General features: G+C 57.4%; 2 protein-coding genes across 15 annotated transcripts; both read left to right on the top strand.

Moving 5' to 3' along the window:
• Positions 1-127: 127 nt before the first annotated feature.
• On the top strand, positions 128-11415 carry Cchcr1 (coiled-coil alpha-helical rod protein 1). Of its 14 annotated transcripts, none has more exons than XR_015450992.1 (18): positions 128-319; positions 1144-1210; positions 1283-1487; positions 3214-3517; positions 4085-4248; positions 4349-4484; positions 4594-4704; positions 4900-5049; positions 5515-5625; positions 5712-5818; positions 9098-9210; positions 9369-9414; positions 9525-9667; positions 9740-9928; positions 10003-10477; positions 10591-10742; positions 10872-11043; positions 11129-11415. XR_015450992.1 is itself a non-coding variant. In XM_087210423.1 (18 exons), exons 2-18 carry the CDS (start codon positions 1195-1197, stop codon positions 11239-11241), a joined length of 2274 nt encoding a protein of 757 aa, XP_087066549.1. In that variant the 5' UTR covers positions 128-319; positions 1144-1194; the 3' UTR covers positions 11242-11415. The 14 variants fall into 14 exon arrangements, 12 of the variants coding, with proteins under 12 accessions (XP_087066549.1, XP_004847096.1, XP_004847095.1 ...); XM_087210423.1 differs by having other exon boundaries at positions 4594-4644; positions 10003-10104; XM_004847039.4 differs by having other exon boundaries at positions 10003-10104; positions 10914-11043.
• A 1853-nt stretch (positions 11416-13268) lies between these two features.
• Positions 13269-15187, top strand: Psors1c2 (psoriasis susceptibility 1 candidate 2). Its single transcript, XM_004847042.4, has 2 exons — positions 13269-13672; positions 14434-15187. Exons 1-2 carry the CDS (start codon positions 13426-13428, stop codon positions 14787-14789), a joined length of 603 nt encoding a protein of 200 aa, XP_004847099.2. The 5' UTR covers positions 13269-13425; the 3' UTR covers positions 14790-15187.
• The last annotated feature ends 1679 nt before the right edge of the window (positions 15188-16866 follow it).

Here is a 16866-nt window from a genome sequence, read left to right as displayed (position 1 = left end):
CTAGCTCATTCGCCCTCCTGCACTCTATTGGGCAGTGCTTGGAGTGGGTCCCTCCCCATCGAGCTCCCGCCTTTTGCCTTTTCTGATTGGCTTACAGGTTTTCCCGGGTTCCCGGGGTGGGGAGGAGTCACCAGGGCGCGGAGACGCCGGGCGCGTTAATTGGGCCAGCTTTGAACGCTACTGCGCCTGCGTACACTTGCCTCTCCTTCCAGGTTGAAGTAGAGCTCCTCCAAGGGCCCGCCAACCCACCCGCCTTACGCAGGCGCTCTCAGGGGCGGAGGCGGGCGGGGAGCCGGGGGCCGAGGGGCGCTAGAACTGGGTAAGGGGCGTTCCGGAAGTGTCGGTTGGGGGAGGGAAGGGGCTGAGAGGGGGCGCTGGGGTGGGTTCCGGGGGTCCGTAGAGAAAGGGGGCAATGAGGTGGTCAGGGCGGCCTTAGAACTCGGGGTCCACGAAGGCAAAGGAACGGGAGGGGAGGAGGGGGGCGAGCGGGATCTTAGCTGGGCTGGGTAGGAGTGCTGGGCCAAAGCTCTTCCTTCAGGAGAAAGGCAGATGAGGAGAAAGCCCGGGCGGGGCCGTGGCGCTGAGAGGGCGCGGAGTGGCGCTTCTGCCCCCGGCTCGGAGCTGCCCGAGCCCGGGTCCCTGGGGAGCAGCCCTGCTGTGGCTAGGCCTGGGCCCCGCGCTTTGGTCGGGAAGGACCCAGGAGCCATGGCTTGGTGGCGCCTGGATGGGCTTCCGCCGGGCCTTCCTGAGCTGTGGAGAGAGCTACGGAGATTGGGCTCTGGGCCCCTGCGCTGGGGACCTCCGCCCTGCCCTCCAGCCCGCAGCCGCAGGGATCCGAGAAACTTGAGGAGGCTAAAGAGGCTGCTCGGGGTCCTGCAGTAGGGGTGCGGCCTGAGACCTCCCCACAGGCTCCAGTCTCAGTAAACTCTCCAGCATTGTTTATTGGCTGGCACTGTCAGGAGTCAGGTTGGAATAAGCAAGTGGTCTGGGGGAATCGCCTGCCCCTTTGAGGAAAGAAACTGCTTGCAGTCGGGGGGACCTGGCTGTAATTTAAGGATTATGACTTTGCGTGGTGGAGGCTTGCTCTTTGGGAAGGTGGCTTGAAAATTGAGTCGGGGTATCCTTGTTTGTCCCATTGTCCAGGGGAATGTAGATGACTGGAGACAGAACCTAGAGCTTTCCAGTACCAGGGAGATGTTGCCACCTTCAGGTCAGCAGGGTGCCAGGGGGAACCTGATGGCTCTCCCCAGAGAACTGACTTCCTGCTCTCCTGACTCTCCAGGTCTCTCTGGGCTGGTTCCCCCTTCCCACTTCCAAGCTCGGCCCTTTCCCGCTCAGTCCAGAGCGGCTCCACCCTGGGTCTCAGACATTCCCCCCTCCCAGCCCCGGGCCCACCAAGATGTCTCAGAAAGACACCAGAGGCCTCCGGTGACCGCGTGGGAGCAGGGTGTTTCTGGTGCTGGGCATGGGCCCTGTCGGAGAGGCAGGTAGGGATCCATTCCCACCATTTTCTCAGAGTTGCTTGCTAGTGACCTTTGCTGATACTGGTCCTTACCTTATTCTGGCCCTTGGTTCCATTACTTGTGCATTTTTACATAGGCCGTTATTTGTACCAAGAGTGCATAAATAATAAGCTTCTGTGTTAGGCACTTGAGATGGGAATAATAAAAGTGAGTAAGAGGGCCGAGGATTTAGCTCAGTGGTTCCAGTGCCTGCCTTCCAAGCATAAGGTCCTGAGTTCGATCCCCGGTACCGGAAAAAAAAAACAAACTAAGAAACATCTGACTTAAGTTCTCCATTAATAAAGCCTTTACCTGGACATGGTGGTACATGCCTGTAATGCCGGTACTCAGGAGCCTGAGGCAGGAGGAGCATCATGAATTTGACCCCAGCTTGGGCTACCTAGTGTGTTCAAGGACAGCCAGAAGTACATAGCAAGACTGTCTCTTTTCTTTCGCTTTTTTTTCTTTTGGTACCGGGGATCAAACTCGACCTTGCACTTGCCAGGCAGGTGCAGTGCCACTGAGCTAAATCCCAGGCCCTCCTTTTTTTTTTTTGAGATAAGGTTTCACCATAGGCATATGTCACTATGACTGGTAACCCTGTCTCAAAAAAAAGAAAAAAAGAAAAAATCAATAAGGAATTCAAATTTCAAACAGATGGGAGAAGTTGACCAGCAGCTAATCAAAAAGCACAGTCTGGGGCCTGGGATTTAGCTCAGTGGTTTTGCCACCTGCTGCGAAAGCACAAGGACTCGAGTTTGATCCCTGGTACCAAAAAATAAATAAATAAAATAAAAAAGAAGCAAAAGCACAGTCTAAAGCCAGATGCAGGGCAGACAGATCTGCACTGTGGTGTGTAGGGTCATTCTAACCAAGGGGCTGAAGAAAGCCTTTATGGAAAACATACCATTGGTGAGGGCTGTGCTCCCTGTGAATATTATGGAAGTACTCACGCCTTCTGTTTCACCTGTGTCTTTTCCTAAATCTACGAGAGTGTCAGTCTGCCACACTGCCAATCTGAAGTGGGATTCCTCAGGCAGGAAGGAGTACTAGACTGGTGTCAGGAGACAGATTCTGTTTCTAGTTTGGGGTCTCCAGCAAAACACTTAACTTTCCTAGCGTACAGATCCTTTTTACTTAAAAAACAAAACCCGTGCGGTTCTCAATGAGGGAGCTGACTCAGGAGCTGTGTTACAAGCTGGTTTAAACTTCATGAACCCATAGTGTCCTCCAGTGTTCAGAACCAGGTCCCTTGCTGAGGTGCCGCTCTCTGACTCCTCACACAGTACTCAGACATTCAGTGAAGGCCTGCACCTAGCACCCGGCCGAGACCTATCAGCGTTGGGAACTCAGACATCCCACCCTTGAGCTTCTCCCGATTCTTGCCCTTAAACCAGAGCTCAGAAGTTTCTGCTTGTTCTTCCAACCTTTCCACACAGAACAGTGCGCTCATGATGTGCACGCAGGGTGTTTCATACGCCTGCCTGTGTGTAGCTCTCTGGAGAGATCATGGCCCACAATTTCCCAGGCCATTAGGTCCTGTGAGCTCTGACAGTGGCCAGTGACACCGCAAGTGCAGAGACCCCACACAACTTCACCCCCGCCTCCCCACATATGTGAGCAGAGGTCGCTCTTCCTACAGTTGCCACCTCTACCCACGGCGCCCTCTTAGCACCCCACAGGTCTCCCTCATGCCAGCCTGTCTTTGAAGGTCCCTGGAGCTGGCGGGGTCGCAGGCCCTGAGCGAGCAGGCAGAACTCATCTCTCGGCAGCTGCAGGAGCTGCGGCGGCTGGAGGAGGAGGTGCGGGGCCTGCGGGAGACCTCGCTGAAGCAGAAGATGAGGCTGGAGGCCCAGGCTGTGGAGCTGGAGGCTTTGGCACGGGCTGAGAAGGCCAGCCAAGTTGAGGCTGAGGGCCTGCGCGCCGCCTTGGCCGGGGCTGAGGTTGTCCGGAAAAACCTGGAAGAGGGCACCCAGCGGGAGCTGGAGGAGGTTCAGAGGCTGCATCAAGAGCAGGTGAGCTCAGGGCAGGAGAGGTTGTGAGCGAGCTGGGCAGCAGCTCCGAGCGGAGAGCGGCTGTCACAGAATTCCCTGGAGCAGCCTAGCCCCGAGGTCTCCGAGAGGAGTAAAGCAGGGCCCTGGAAGGGCCGAGCCTGGGTGTGGGGCTACTCAGATCTCACTTGCTTCTCAGGGCCCAGGTGGCTTCCCATCCCCCGAAGGCCTTCTTGCTCTTTCAATAAGAAGTAGTTTTCCTCCCTGTTTTACCTCACATACCCGAGTCATCTGGGAGCCTCGTAAGGGGCAGTGAGGAAGGTGGGCCTGGGCCCCACAGAGGACTGGGAAGGGGGTTATCAGGCAGGAAGCTTGGTGCTGCTCTTTGCCAGCCCTGGGTCAGGAGCTGGGGACTCAGTGAGCAGATCTCCTGGGGCCCTGCATTCATGGATGGAGCTGGCGGCCTAGCTGATGTGTAGGTCACTGAGGTCCACAAGTGGGAGTGGAGGCTCGAGGTCAAAGCAGGGGGGGCTTAGGAGGCCCTGATTTCGGGCACGCTGGGCCCTGCTGAGCTTGCTCTTCTCCCCACAGCTGTCCTCCCTGATGCAGGCTCACCAGGAGGCTCTGGCCAGTTTGACCAGCAAAACTGAGGGGCTGGAGAAGTCTCTGAGAAGCCTGGAAGCCAGGAGGGCAGGGGAAGCCAAGGAGCTGGCTGAGGCCCTGAATGAGGCTGAGCTGCTGCGGAAGCAACTGAGGTAAGTGTATGGCGGTGCCAGTAGGGGTCCCAGGGGTTGGTAGCCCGAGGGGCTCCAGGGTGCCTCACTAATGGCAGCTCTGTTTCTACCCTGACCCTAGCAAGACCCAGGAGGACTTGGAGGCTCAGGTGGTCCTGGTTGAGAATCTGCGGAAATATGTGGGGGAACAAGTCCCTCCCGAGGCCGGCAGCCAGGCGTGGGAACCTGAGCGGCAGGAGCTTCTGGACACCGTGCAGGTGGGAGGCGGGGTGTGGCTGCGGGCTGTCAGGTCCCCGCCTGGTGCAGCCAGTGGAGGAGACTGTTGCAGGGTTGGTGCAGGCCTGAGACACGCTTCTGCCCCCGCAGCGCCTGCAGGAGGACCGGGCTGGCCTGCACACCACTGCTGAGCTGCTACAGGTGCGTGTGCAGAGCCTCGTGTGCGTGCTCGCCCTGCAGGAGGAGGAGCTGACCAGAAAGGTGGGCCCCGGGCAGCGCTGGCACTGGGCCCTGCGGGTGGCAGGGCTGGGAGTGCTGCCCGGACCCACACAGACCTCGCTTGCTTTTGCTGTGAAGCAGAAGCTTGCTCTGCTGCTCAAGCAGGACAGAGAGGTGCCGAAGGCCGGTGGCATCTCTTCCTCTGCTCTGCCAAGAGCCCACACTTCCTGTCCGCAGCTCCCGCCTTCAGACTCCCTGGAGCCCGAGTGTGTGAGGAAGCATCAGTCCTTGCTGAGCCGCTGGCGGGAGAAGGTGTTTGCCCTCCTGGTGCAGCTCAGGTCCCAGGAGCTGGAGCACAGAGACTCGGTGAAGGCGCTGCAGGGACAGGTTGGTGGCCCACACCTCCCCACGTCTTCCCCAGGCTCCTTGCACTAGGGTGCATTCATTCAATAAATGCTTTCCGAAGCGGGGCACTGTGGCACATGCCTGTAATCTCAGCATGCTGGGAGGCTGAGACAGGAGGATCACAAATTCCCGCCCAGCCTGGGGAATTTAATAAGACCCTGTCTCAAAATAAAAAGTTAAAAAAAACCAAACAACTGGGGATGTAGCTCTGTACAAAAGCCAAAAAGAAAAAAGCTTTCCACATGCTGGGACACAGCCCCGAAGAACAGACACGTCCCTGGTCCCTGCCCTCAGAAGCGCACACCCCAGGGTGGAGACTCAGTGAGGGAACCGCAAGCAAGTGCATGTGCTGTAAAGGCATTTCAAAGGACCAACAGGCCCTCGGGACCGGGTAGCCTGGTAGGGGTGGTCTTGGGGGATGCTGCCCAGCCCTCTGTCCTCCACCAGGTGGCAGAGCTCCAGGAACAGTTGATAGCCCAGAGCCAGGAACGGGCCATCCTGCAGCGGTCCCTGCAGGACAGAGCTGCGGAGGTGGAGGTGGAGCGGATGGGCACCCAGGTTGGTGACTGAGGGTGGGCGAGGAAGCTGCCGTCTGCGGGCCACGCCCTGGGAGGAGGACCTTTCCTGTACTGCATCCTCCCCAGGTCCTGCAGCAGGAGCTGAGCAGAGCTCAGGAGGCCCGGCAGCGGCAGCAGCAGCAGACAGCCAGGGCGGAGGAGCAGCTGAAGCTGGTGGCCGGCGCCGTCTGCAGGTGTCGGGTGGGGGCCGAGTGGGGAGCATCTGTCCCCCTAGATCCTCCAGCCTCTGGGGCCCTGGGGTGGGAAGGCTGCGGGCAGTGGGGCAGGGACGCTGGCAGCCCAGGGTGCCTGGCTGGAGCCTTCTGCCCTCGCAAGACTCCCGTGTGGGACTTCTCCCAGGCACCGCCCTCAGCCCCTTGCCACTGTGAGCCCTCGCTGTGTGGGCTGGAGGTGAGGCTCGGTGCTTCCCAGCAGTCCGTCTGGCGAGCAGCCCAGGCAGGTCTCCGCCTCAGGAATCCTCAGGGTTGGGGTGTGGGTACATGGTCTCCTCCCTCCCTCCTTTCCTTTCTCACTTTTCTTTTTTTTTTTTTCAGTTTACTTGCTTTGAGACAAGGCCTCACTGTCTAATTCAGGGTGGCCTTAGACTCATAGCAACCCTCCTGCTTCAGCCTCCTGAATGCTAGGATTACAGGCATCACCATGCCCTGCTTTCTCTTTGCCATTTTATAAGCATGTGCTGTTTGGGGAAAAACAAATCAGTTTATTTGATTAAAGCTATCCCCACTTGCTTACCAGATAGCCATCTAAGTGTATGCCAAGGTGTCTCTCACTCAGCTGTAAGCCCGTGTTCCAGATGACTTCCTGGTTGTTTGTTTCTGACAATGGTTACACAGTTTTTAGCAGCAACTGCTAAGGGAAAACAAAAGCTGCTTTGTAGCAGTAACAACTTCCGCCCTGCCTGAGCTCCCAGTCAGGCAGTGAGGTGCAGCCTTTAGCCCAGAGGCTGGCTTTGATGGTGGAGCAGATAACAGTTTTAGGTTTTATAAAATTATGATGCAGGCTGGACCCTTGGTTACCATACTGTTTTCTTGGATTTGTACCTAGGGGCTCATTCATCCTAAAAATTATGAAAACAGCCAGGCATGCTGGTGACATACTCCTGTAATCTCAGCATTTGGGAGACTGAGGCAGGAGGATTGCTGTGACTTTGAGGCCAGCCTGGAGTACATAGCAAGATCCTGTCTCAAAAAACAAAACAAAATATGAAAACTTTAGCTATGACTCAGTGATAGAATGCTTGACTTGCATACATAAGGGCCTGGGTCCAATCCCCAGTAAGCACCTCCCCCAAAAAAGATACAGATTTTATTTATTTATTTAGGTACCAAGGCTCGAACTCTGGTCCTTGTGCTTGTGCAGCAGGCGGCGAAACCACTGAGCTGAATCCCTGGCCCAAGATACAGATTTTATTTTATTTATTTATTTTTTTTAAGATACAGATTTTAAACTTGGTCAGAATTAGATGGTTATGAGGACCCCTGCCCACACTCAATGCACGGCCTGTGCCTCCGGCCCATGCTGGGGAACCTATGGCATGTGTGCTGCAGCTGAAAGCTCTAAAAGGTTCGCCATCACTGCTAGAACAGATTCACCTGGCCAGGGCTTTCCTTTGGTACCAGGAGATCCTTGAAGTTCTTTTGCTAATGATTTATTACCAAGGCCTCCAGGCTTGCAATGGTGGGAAGTGGTGTTGTTGCCGGGTTTGTCAGTGACTGTGGTGGCCTGGAGACTTTTATCAGGAAACAGCTCCAGCAGTCACCGTGGGTGTTGGAAGTGCCCTCTGCCCCCAGGGGAAAGTGATCCTCCCTGCCTGTTCCCACTTGTTCTGCTGCTGGTGGAGATGTGAACTCTCCTGAGAAGGTTGCAGCCTGGTTATGCCCTGGCCTCTCCCCGGGGTCTGTTTCGATCCTGTTTTCCTGAGCCACGTGGGTCCTGCTGCTGGCCCAGCCAGTTGATGTACCACAGGGACCTGTGCCCTGCACTCCTTCCGGAGGGTGACTTGCTGTCTGATGCACCATGTGGTCAGAATCAGGTTGAAAGAAGTAAACTTAGCAGTTTGCCTGGAAAGCTACCCGGTCCGCCACATGTGGTGTCACACACCTGTAATCTCAGCACTCGGGAGGCTGAGGTGGGAGGATCACAAGTTTCAGTCTAGCCTGGGCAATTTAGTAACTTTTAGAAGACCCTGTCTCAAAATAAAAAAGGGCTGGGCATGTAGCTCAGCGTGAAGGTCCTAGGTAGAGTCCGCAGTACTGGAAAACAAAAACCAACAAAACCAATGGTGGCTATGGGTTTTCTTCCTTAGAAACAAACCTAAATTCACACATCACAAGTATGTCAAGGCTGACAGTGCCAGACCCTGCACCCCAGAGCAGCATCAAGCAGGGGAAGAAGTCAAGCTTAGCGATAGATGAATCTGCCTCACAGTGCCTGCAAGCTTGTTTTGGTTTGGGTTTTTTGTGTTTTCTGAGACGATCTTTCTGTGTAGCACAAACTGGCTTTGAACTTGCAGTGATCCTCCTGCCTCAGCCTCCCGAGTGCTGAGATTACAGGCATGTGCCGCTATGCCTGGTTAGAATGGGGCACGGTACTGAGAGACTTGAACCAAGAGCCTTTGCACTAGCTACAGTTTTGCTTTTTTCACTTTTAAACAGGCTCTCACTAAGTCAATAATTAGGCTCAAACTTATGTTCTTGTTTCACTTTTGTTGCTGGGACAAAATACCCACCCTTCACAGGTTAAGGAGGAAAGGTTTATTTCAGCTAAGTTTGTAGAGGTTTCAGGCCAATCAGCTGGCTCCAAGGCAGGGTGGCGTGGCAGAGGAGAAACAGTGCATGGCAGGGAGGCAGGCAGCAAGCAGCAGCAGTGAATCCTTTCCCTTTTATCCCACTGAGGCTATAAGCCTTTTGGGTAGTGCCATACACACCCGGGGTGGACCTTCCCATTATCCACATCCAGAACTGATAAACCTATCAGTGGACTAATTTAGTTACACATCCTTAATCCCAGTGTGACACACTGCAGATCCAGCCACCTCCTGAAAGCCCCGCCTAGAGGCTTTGGGGGAGACCCCTACATACAAGCCACAATAGCCTCTCCTGCCTCAGTCTTCCAGAGTGGAGGTTACAGGTGGTGCCACCATGCCTGGATAACTGGGTTGTTTTTGATACTGACTAAAGCCATTAAGCTCTCATGGTCTCATCGTTTTTCTTTTTTTTTTTGGTTGTCTGCTAAGGATCTCGGGTTTGATTTGCATGGCAGCTCCTGCACCAGGCAGAGTTGTTGGGCACAGAAGTCCTGCCCGAGCTCTACTTCCTGTCCTCCCTCATAGCCCCTTCCCCTGCCTTGCTCACTTGTGCACAGCACAGCATGGATGGTGTGGTCCATCTGAGGCCCCCAGGCCCTTTGAGGGTAGCCGAGGGTGGAGGGTCAGTGTCCTGTGCCCTCTCCAGCTGCCAGATCGCCCTCCAGAGCACCACGGCAAAGCTGGAACAGGCTGTAGCCCGGCTTCCCAGTCTCGGCAACCGACTCAGCTATGCCGTCCGCAAGGTGCACACCATTCAGGGTGGGTAGAGCACTGTGACTGTCCGCCTGCGCCCACGGCCCTGCCCAGCTCCTCCGACCCCACACCCACCCTCCTCGTTCCTGCCCACCAGTCCCTGCGTGTTCTATCTCCCTTTCCTCCACTGCAACCCCCTTTTTTTTTTGCCTTTTCCCTCCCAGGCCTGATGGCTCGAAAACTGGCCCTGGCTGAGCTGCACCTGGAGAGGTGAAGTTGGGGCGCTTTGAGGTGGAGGGGTGGTGTTGGATGCGACCGAGGACGGATGGGGGGGGTCAGGCAGCTGGGTGACTTCCCCGGCCCCATTCTCCCTGCCCCAGCTGCCCCCCACTCGCACCCCCCGCCGACACCGAGGTGCGCCTTGAGCTGCAGCAGCTGCGGGAAGAGCGGAACCGCCTGGACGCAGAGCTGCAGCTGAGCGCCCGCCTCATCCAGCAGGAGGTGGGCCGGGCACGGGAGCAAGGTAGGCCTGGGGGAGCAGCCAGCGGAAGGGGGGAGCCGGGAAAGGCCGAGCGAGCACCCCTCTTACGCCCAGGGGAGGAGGAGCGCCAGCAGCTCAGCAAGGTGGCTCAGCAGCTGGAGCAGGAGCTGCAGCGGGCCCAGGAGGCCCTGGCCGGTGTGGGGCTGCAGCTGGAAGCAGCGCGGCAGGGCCAGCAGGAGAGCACGGAGGAGGCCGCCAGCCTGCGGCAGGAGCTGGCCCAGCAGCAGGAGACCTACGCCAGAGGTGTGGGGACAGCTGGGCGCTGGGCGCCCCCGGAGCGTGAGGGGCGCCTCCTGATGTCCCTTCCTTCGCCCCAGCTCTGCAGGAGAAGGTGGCCGAGGTGGAGACTGGGCTGCGGGAGCAGCTCTCGGATGCGGAGCGGAGGCTGAATGAGGCCCGGAGGGAGCAGGCCAAGGCCGGTGAGAAGCGGGACAGGGCCCTCGCGGGGCGGGCGGCGGGAAGAGTGAGGTCCTTCTTTCCCGCCTTTTCTTGAGCGATGCAAATTGTCACCTGGTGAGCACTGGGTGGCCGGCCCGGTGAGACACAGCCCAGGAGAGCCCAGGCCCCGTGCTCTCCCGAGCCCCTCCAGAGGCCAGCGACACAGCTGGCCGGGGAGTGGTCAGCCCCGGGCGCTCCCAGGGTCAGCCGAGCGCCTCCGCCACGCCTGCGCTCGGGCCTGCCCGCACACGCTCAGACACACTTCCTGAGTCATCTCAGTTGCAAGCACAACTGTGCCCCGGTCTTGGTCTTCCGCAAATGGGAATTGTCGGTAACCGGACCCCGAGCACTGAGGTGGGGCTCGCCGGCGGTCGGGCCTCCCTAAGGACCTCTCGGTGGGTCGGCAGGGAAGGTGCCGGTGCCTCGATGCCTGGCTGACCGCGCCCACGTGCGCGGCTTCTCCACAGTGGTCTCCCTGCGCCAGACCCAGCGCAAGGCCGCGGGGGAAAAGGAGCGGAACCAGGAGCTCAGGCGGCTGCAGGAGGAGGCCCGGAAGGAGGAGGGGCAGCGGCTGAGCCGGCGCTTGCAGGAGCTGGAGAGGGACAAGAACCTCATGCTGGTGGGGACAGCAGGGGCTGGGCTGGGCTGGGCTGGGCTGGGCTGGGCCCGGGTGGGCTGGCGGATGAGTGAGGGCGTGCAAAGTGAGGCTCGGCCAGGGTGCGGTGGCGTTCGACCCTGTCCTTCCCAGGTCACCTTGCAGCAGGAGGGTCTCCTCTCCCATTACAAGCAGCAGCGGCTGTTGGCGGTTCTCCCCTCCCTGCTGGACGAGGGGAGGCCCGCGGAGTCGAGCTCCAGGCCTCCGGGGTCCGCAGCACCTGTACTTCCAGCGGCTGCACCGTCCACCAGGAAGTCCGGAAGAGGTGATGGGCCAAGGGGGTAGGGGGTGACAACACCCTGGGAACCTACTGCCCCAGCCCTCCGGGCCCATCCCGGTCTCCTCTCCAGGATCCCTCTCCCTGCTGCTGGACAGCCTGCAGGGCCTGAGCGAGGCCATTGCTGAGGAAGAAGCTGTTTGCCAAGGAGACAGCCAGCGCTGTCCGGCTCCAGTCCACGGCTGAGCAGCAGCTCAGGGCCAGGGGAAGTGGCCTGGGGCTGGATCCCAGAGGGAGGACTGGACCCCTGGGGCGGGAGCCCGCCTGAGCCCGCCTTGTCCCGCCACAGCAGTCGCCAGCTTCCCCTAATGAATCTGAGTTCTGCACTAATAAAGAGACTGCAGTGGGTCTGGGAAAGCCGCCTGGGGTGCGTGTGAATTCGCCTGGAGTCAGTGGGCTTCTTGGGCTGTGTGAAGTGTCCCCCAGAGCCCTTTCCCCGAGCCCCTCTGGAGATGTTTTGAGAAGCACTCATTTTTCTTTATTCTCATCTTTTGCTTTAAAGCTTTCTATCCAGGTGTGGTGCATTCCTCGTGTCCCAGCAAGAGGCTGAGGCAGGATGATGGAAAGTTCAAGGCCAGATTAGGCTACTTAGTGAGACTCAAAATAAAAGGTCTGGAGATGTAGCTTAGTGCGAAGGCCTTGGGTTCAGTGTCCAGTACCAAGTAAATGCATAAACTTGTTTTCTCTGGAACATGATAAATGCCAGGCGAGAAGGAAAGCACGCATTCAGTAAGACGGCTGGCACTGTCCAATGGTGGCCTTGCCAGGAGATGTAGAGACAAGAACCTCAGGACACCTGGGTGTGGTGACACAAGCCTGTAATCCCAGCCCTCAGGAGGCTGAGGCAGGAGGATCACCAAGAGTTCCAGGCCAGCCTGGGCTACATAGCAAGACCCTGTCTCAAAACAATTTTAAAAACCTGAGGAAAAAGAAGCACAACCAACAAATGCTAGGAAGAGAAGTGAGGTACAGATGACAGGGACCCTGAGAGGGGCAGGACTAGGGAGGGGACACTAGAGGCCGGAGCTCCCCACCGCCACCGTCCAGTCCTCTGGGGCTCCAGCCCATCACACCCTTGTGCTGAGACCCTGAAGCCAGGGGCACAGGATGAAGGCTGCTAGGAAGAAGCCAGGGCTGGCAAGGAGTTTCGGTTTTATTCTAAGTCAACAGAAAGCCCTTGGTGTATTTTTAGAGCTGTGGTAATTTGATTTGGGTTGTTTATTTTTTTCAGACAGGGTCTCACTGTGAAGTCCAGGGTGGAAACTCCTGGCAATACTGCCTCAGCTTCCTGAGTGCTGGGATTGCAGGTGTGCACCATCACATCTAGCCTGTTTTTTATTTTTTTAAGATAAGGTCTCGTTACAAAGTCTATACCAGCGATGGTGAACCCTTAGAGCTTTCAAACAGCCTGCAGTGGCATGCGTGCCATAGGTTTGCAGAACTGGAAAGTGCTGGGAATACAGGCTGCTGGGATTGATTACACCACCATTGGGCTGGATTTGCATTTCTGAGGTGTGGGCAGAAGTGTGGGAAGGGGAGACAGGCTGGGGAGGGAGGTCCTGAAGCGGCTGGGGTGCCACTCAGCCGGGCTGCAGGTGGGTGGGGTGGGTGGTGCTCCCGGTTCATTCGGCACAGCCCTGCTTCGGCTGGGAGCGACCCAGAGGAATCTGGCTGTGCTGTAGACACTGCAGAGTCCAGGAGGATCAGAAACGGAGCTGAGACCTACAGCGCGGGGCGGGGTGGGGGGGGCCTGGGGGGCAGAAAGCTAGAGTTGAGGATGAGGGTGGGGCCGAGGGGCACAGGGGCCCCTGGGCCAGGAGTGGGGCAGCTTCTTTGGGAACCTCTGGCTGGGGCTGATGGACCCGCTGTGGGTGGGGAGAGGCCAGGACATCATCCTCCGTCTGCGTCCTTGGGTGCCTCCCATTGGAGTTCCATCCCATTGGAGTTCCAGGATGTCACTTCATGGGGCAGCCCCATGGGCCGGAAGGCCACAGCAGCTGTCAGCAGACAGCAGCATGCGTGGGCCTGGGAGGAGGAAGCTCCCTAGCCTTGGGGCAAGGGGCTGCAGCTGGGCGCTAGTGACAGCGGCTCAGGCCCTCGAGGGTCTCGGGGACACCACCAGCCCGCGTCCTGCCCCAGGCCCTGTAATTACGGAGCTTCCCCACTCTGCCTCGGGGCCAGGCCTGCGCCCATTCTTGGCTTCCATAGCTACCAGGAGGAAAGGCGCAGGTCCCTGTGCTTATGGAGATGACAGGTGGGTATCTGTCACTGCAGGGTGTGGATGGCGGGGGCGTGAAAACGGGTGCCGTGACCCAGGGTTGGAGTCACTGACCCGGAGGGCCAGCGGCTGGGTGCTGGGCTGGGGACTAAATGAGAGACAGATGCCACCCCAGCTACCTGCGGGCCAGGCCTTCAGACGGGTTTGACCAGCTGGGTGCTAATGGGATTTCCTGTGTCACTGGGCGGGCCCTCCCTCCCCAAAGACCGGCTTCCTCCCCTACAAAGGCTCTTGGGGATCCCAGGTGCCCAGACTCAGCGCCCCATCTTTGGGAGCAGACAGCCATGAGGCTCAGCTGGCCGCTCCTGGGGGTCCTGGTCCTTTGCCTGTTCGCTGGAGGTGAGCTGGGAAGATGCCAGGGGTGGATGTAGGGTGAGGAGGTGCCCGAGGGGACCCACCCTTGGGAAGGTGACCATTAAGGAGGCAAGGGATACACTGGGCAGCTGCACCAAGTGGAGGGCACTCGGGAGCTCCCGTGAAGGGGAGAGTGCGCAGCATGTGGGGTGCAGCCAGGACGTTGCTGGTGAGTGAAGCCTCGCAGGGTGCAGCTGTGTGGCGTACTCGTGGGAGCCAGGGTCTGTGTTAAGGACAGTGGGGGCGCTGCACAGGTGCGGTCGGGGAGCCTTCTGGGCCAAGCTGTAGACCACTTTGGGTGCAGACCAGGCCAGGGCCAGGCCAGTGGGATGTCGGGCAGGCGGGTGGAGTTCCTCAGGAGAGGGGAGATCCAGGGATACAAAGGCGGTCAGCCACGCAGTGCAGAGCTGCTGCACTGTGAGATCGCTCTGGAACTGGGTGCCTTGAGTGACTGAGGTGTGTGGGCCCGGCTCAGGCTGTCTGCCCCCAAGGCTCCGCCTCCTGCCCTGTATCGGGTTGTAGGGGAGAGTGGCCCTCACTACCTCTTACCATTTTTTTTAATCTTTCTGTTTGTTTGTTTGTTTGTTGAGACAGGGTCTCGCTTTGTAGCCTGGGCTGGCCCTGAACTCACTATGTAGCCCAGGCTGGCCTCCCACTGGTCCTCCTGCCTCTGCCTCCAAGCGCTGGGATAACAGGCATGTCCTACCGTGCCCGGGCCTTCTCTTACCATTCTTCCTCCTCTACAGGCATCTTGGGCAGTGAGGACCACTCCTCCCCGCCATCCACAGAGGCCAGGGAAGAGGAGAGTCCCCCACGTTTGCCTCTCGGCCCTCCAATCCCCGGAGAGCCCTGGCCAGGGGCACCCCCTCTCTTCGAGGACCCTCCCCCTCCAGGCCCCAGCCATCCCTGGGGAGACCTGCCTGACAGTGGAGTGTGGCCCCCTGAGGCCCCTAGCACTGATCCCCCCCAACCTCCCCTGCCTGATGACCCTTGGCCGGCAGGACCCCAGCCCCCAGCAAACCCCTGGCCACCTGCCCCTGAGGTGGACCACAAACCCCATAACGAGCCAGACCTTGACCCTCCCCGGGAAGAATACAGATAGTGGGGATCCCCAGGGACTTGGGCCTCCAGGCAGAGTGGACCCAAGCCCATCTCTGCCCTCCTGCTTCCTTTTACACTCTCTCCGGTTTCGCCAAAGTCATTATTCCTTTCCTCATTCCCTCAATTTTATTCTGAACTCGATGTCCTCAGAGTTTTGTCCCCTCTGGGGATCCACATTTAGCCTGCACATTCCCCTTCCTTTTTTTCTCTGACATCAAAGTGCACACTCCTGTCTCTCAGTCCCCTTCCTCCACCTCCTCCTCCCTATCCCTGGGACCTGGGATGCTGGACAGGGCCAGCAGCATGGCCTCCCCACTGCCACCTGGTGGACTACAGCCGAGACCCATCAGTAGACAAGGATGGTGCCTCTGTGAAATGGAAATAAAAATGTTTTCTTAATTCTGAATCTAGGCTGCTTCTGTACAATGATTAGGTCTTGAATATTCAGATCCCTTCTTTTTTTTTTTTTTGGTACGGCGGATAGAACTCAGGGCCTTTCGCTTGCGAGGCAGGCGTGGTACCACTGAGCTATCCCCAGCCCTTCAGATCCCCCCTTTACAGCCATAAACTTACCAATCCAGAAGTGACCGGGCTTCTGGCCCTGCCCATGGGCCAGGCAGAAGGACACGCGGCTCGGGCGCAGGAGGACTGGACGTGCACCTGCCAGAGTCTGGAGGGTACCAGACCCACGCTCCTGCCTTTCCAGGAGCCCCTACTGAAGAATGGCAAATCAACTCAGGCCTTTCTTTAACGGCATGTGGTTTGCATATATCCCTGGGTACGTGCAGACTCGCCGAGGGGCAGTGGGCAGTTTTAAGGGACTCAGTTTCCAGAGGTGCACGTTCCCCTTCCTAAAACCCATCTCTCGCCAACTCTGATCCTGACCTGGGTGGTCTTCCTGGAGTTGGTAAAGGTCAGTGAAATATAAATTGGCCCACTCCACTCCATGGAGGGGTCTTTTCTCCAGGCGCAGGGCCGCATGCCTGTAATCCAGCTCCCTGGATTTGGGCAATTTAGTGAGACAGTCCAACTCAAAGAACCGGAGTCCGGACTTCCTAATGGTCTAGCGTCAGTCAAGTGGCTAACTAGGGGTGGGCTGAAGAGAGCCTAAGAGAAACTCCGGTGTGTGCTCTAAGTTCACCCACAGGATACCCAGCTTGCTTACGTGGTTACTCCCACTAAAACCGACAGGTGACAAAATGAAACTTTTTTTTTTTTCTTTGTTACCGGGGATAGAACTCCGGTCCTTGCACTTGCGCAGCAGGCGGCGAAACCACTGAGCTAAATCCCCGGCCCAAAATGAAACTCTTAGGTTTAGGGTTAAAGAATAATCTTAGGGGCTGGGGATTTAGCTCAGTGGTTTCGCCATCTGCTGCGCAAGCGCAAGGATCCAAGTTCAATCCCTGGTACCAAAAAAATAAACCAAAAAGGATAATCTTAAGGCCAGGGATTAAAGAAAGAAAAAGGAAGAAGAGGAGGAGGAGGAAGAGAAAGAATTATCTTAGAACACATAAGAATTGTAGAATAGTGGTGCTTGCCTATAGTTCCAGCTTTTTTTTTTTCCTTAATTTGTTTTTTGGTACCGGGGATCGAACTCGGGACCTTGCGCTTGCGAGGCAGGCGCTGGAACCACTAAGCTAAATCCCCGGCCTAGTTCCAGCTTTTGGGGAGGCTGAGGCGGGAGGATCTCCTGAGCCCAAGAGCTCAAGACTAGCCTGGGCAACAAGGAGACACTGTCTCAATAAATAAGCAAATAAAACAACTGAAAAAAGAATCGTATGGGTAAGGCCGGTAGAATTTAATTGGCCGAGAGGTAGGCCAAATTCACCAGCTCAATTCAGTCCACTCATTCATCCATTTACAATATCTGCCCCTTACTCTGCCCACCAACGCCGGAGTCTCGGAAGCTATAACACGAAGAATCAGCGTCGTTTCCACTCGCAGGAGGATGAAAACGAAGCCAGGAGAGGCAAGGTTAAATACCAACACCACAGGTAGTGAGGAAACACATAATTAAGTAAGGACAAGAGTGAACACCAAAGGACGGGCTTTGCAGCAGCGCCCGAGTTCGGCGCCCG

Source organism: Heterocephalus glaber, unplaced genomic scaffold (genome assembly GCF_053883595.1).
Source record: "Heterocephalus glaber isolate CG9 unplaced genomic scaffold, H.glaber_assembly_v1.0 deba00001141, whole genome shotgun sequence".
In the NCBI taxonomy this organism is placed as follows: Eukaryota; Metazoa; Chordata; class Mammalia; order Rodentia; family Bathyergidae; genus Heterocephalus; species Heterocephalus glaber.
This window is presented reverse-complemented; position numbering and strand designations above follow the sequence as displayed.

Bases quoted from the DNA above. Each gene is read 5' to 3' on its own strand.
- Cchcr1 (XM_004847035.4), top strand. The intron at 3,518-4,084 runs GTGAGCTCAGGG...TTCTCCCCACAG, and splicing joins AGAGGCTGCATCAAGAGCAG to CTGTCCTCCCTGATGCAGGC. The intron at 4,485-4,593 runs GTGGGAGGCGGG...CTGCCCCCGCAG, and splicing joins AGCTTCTGGACACCGTGCAG to CGCCTGCAGGAGGACCGGGC.
- Psors1c2 (XM_004847042.4), top strand. From the start codon at position 13,426: ATGAGAGACAGATGCCACCCCAGCTACCTGCGGGCCAGGCCTTCAGAC. The intron at 13,673-14,433 runs GTGAGCTGGGAA...CCTCCTCTACAG, and splicing joins CCTTTGCCTGTTCGCTGGAG to GCATCTTGGGCAGTGAGGAC.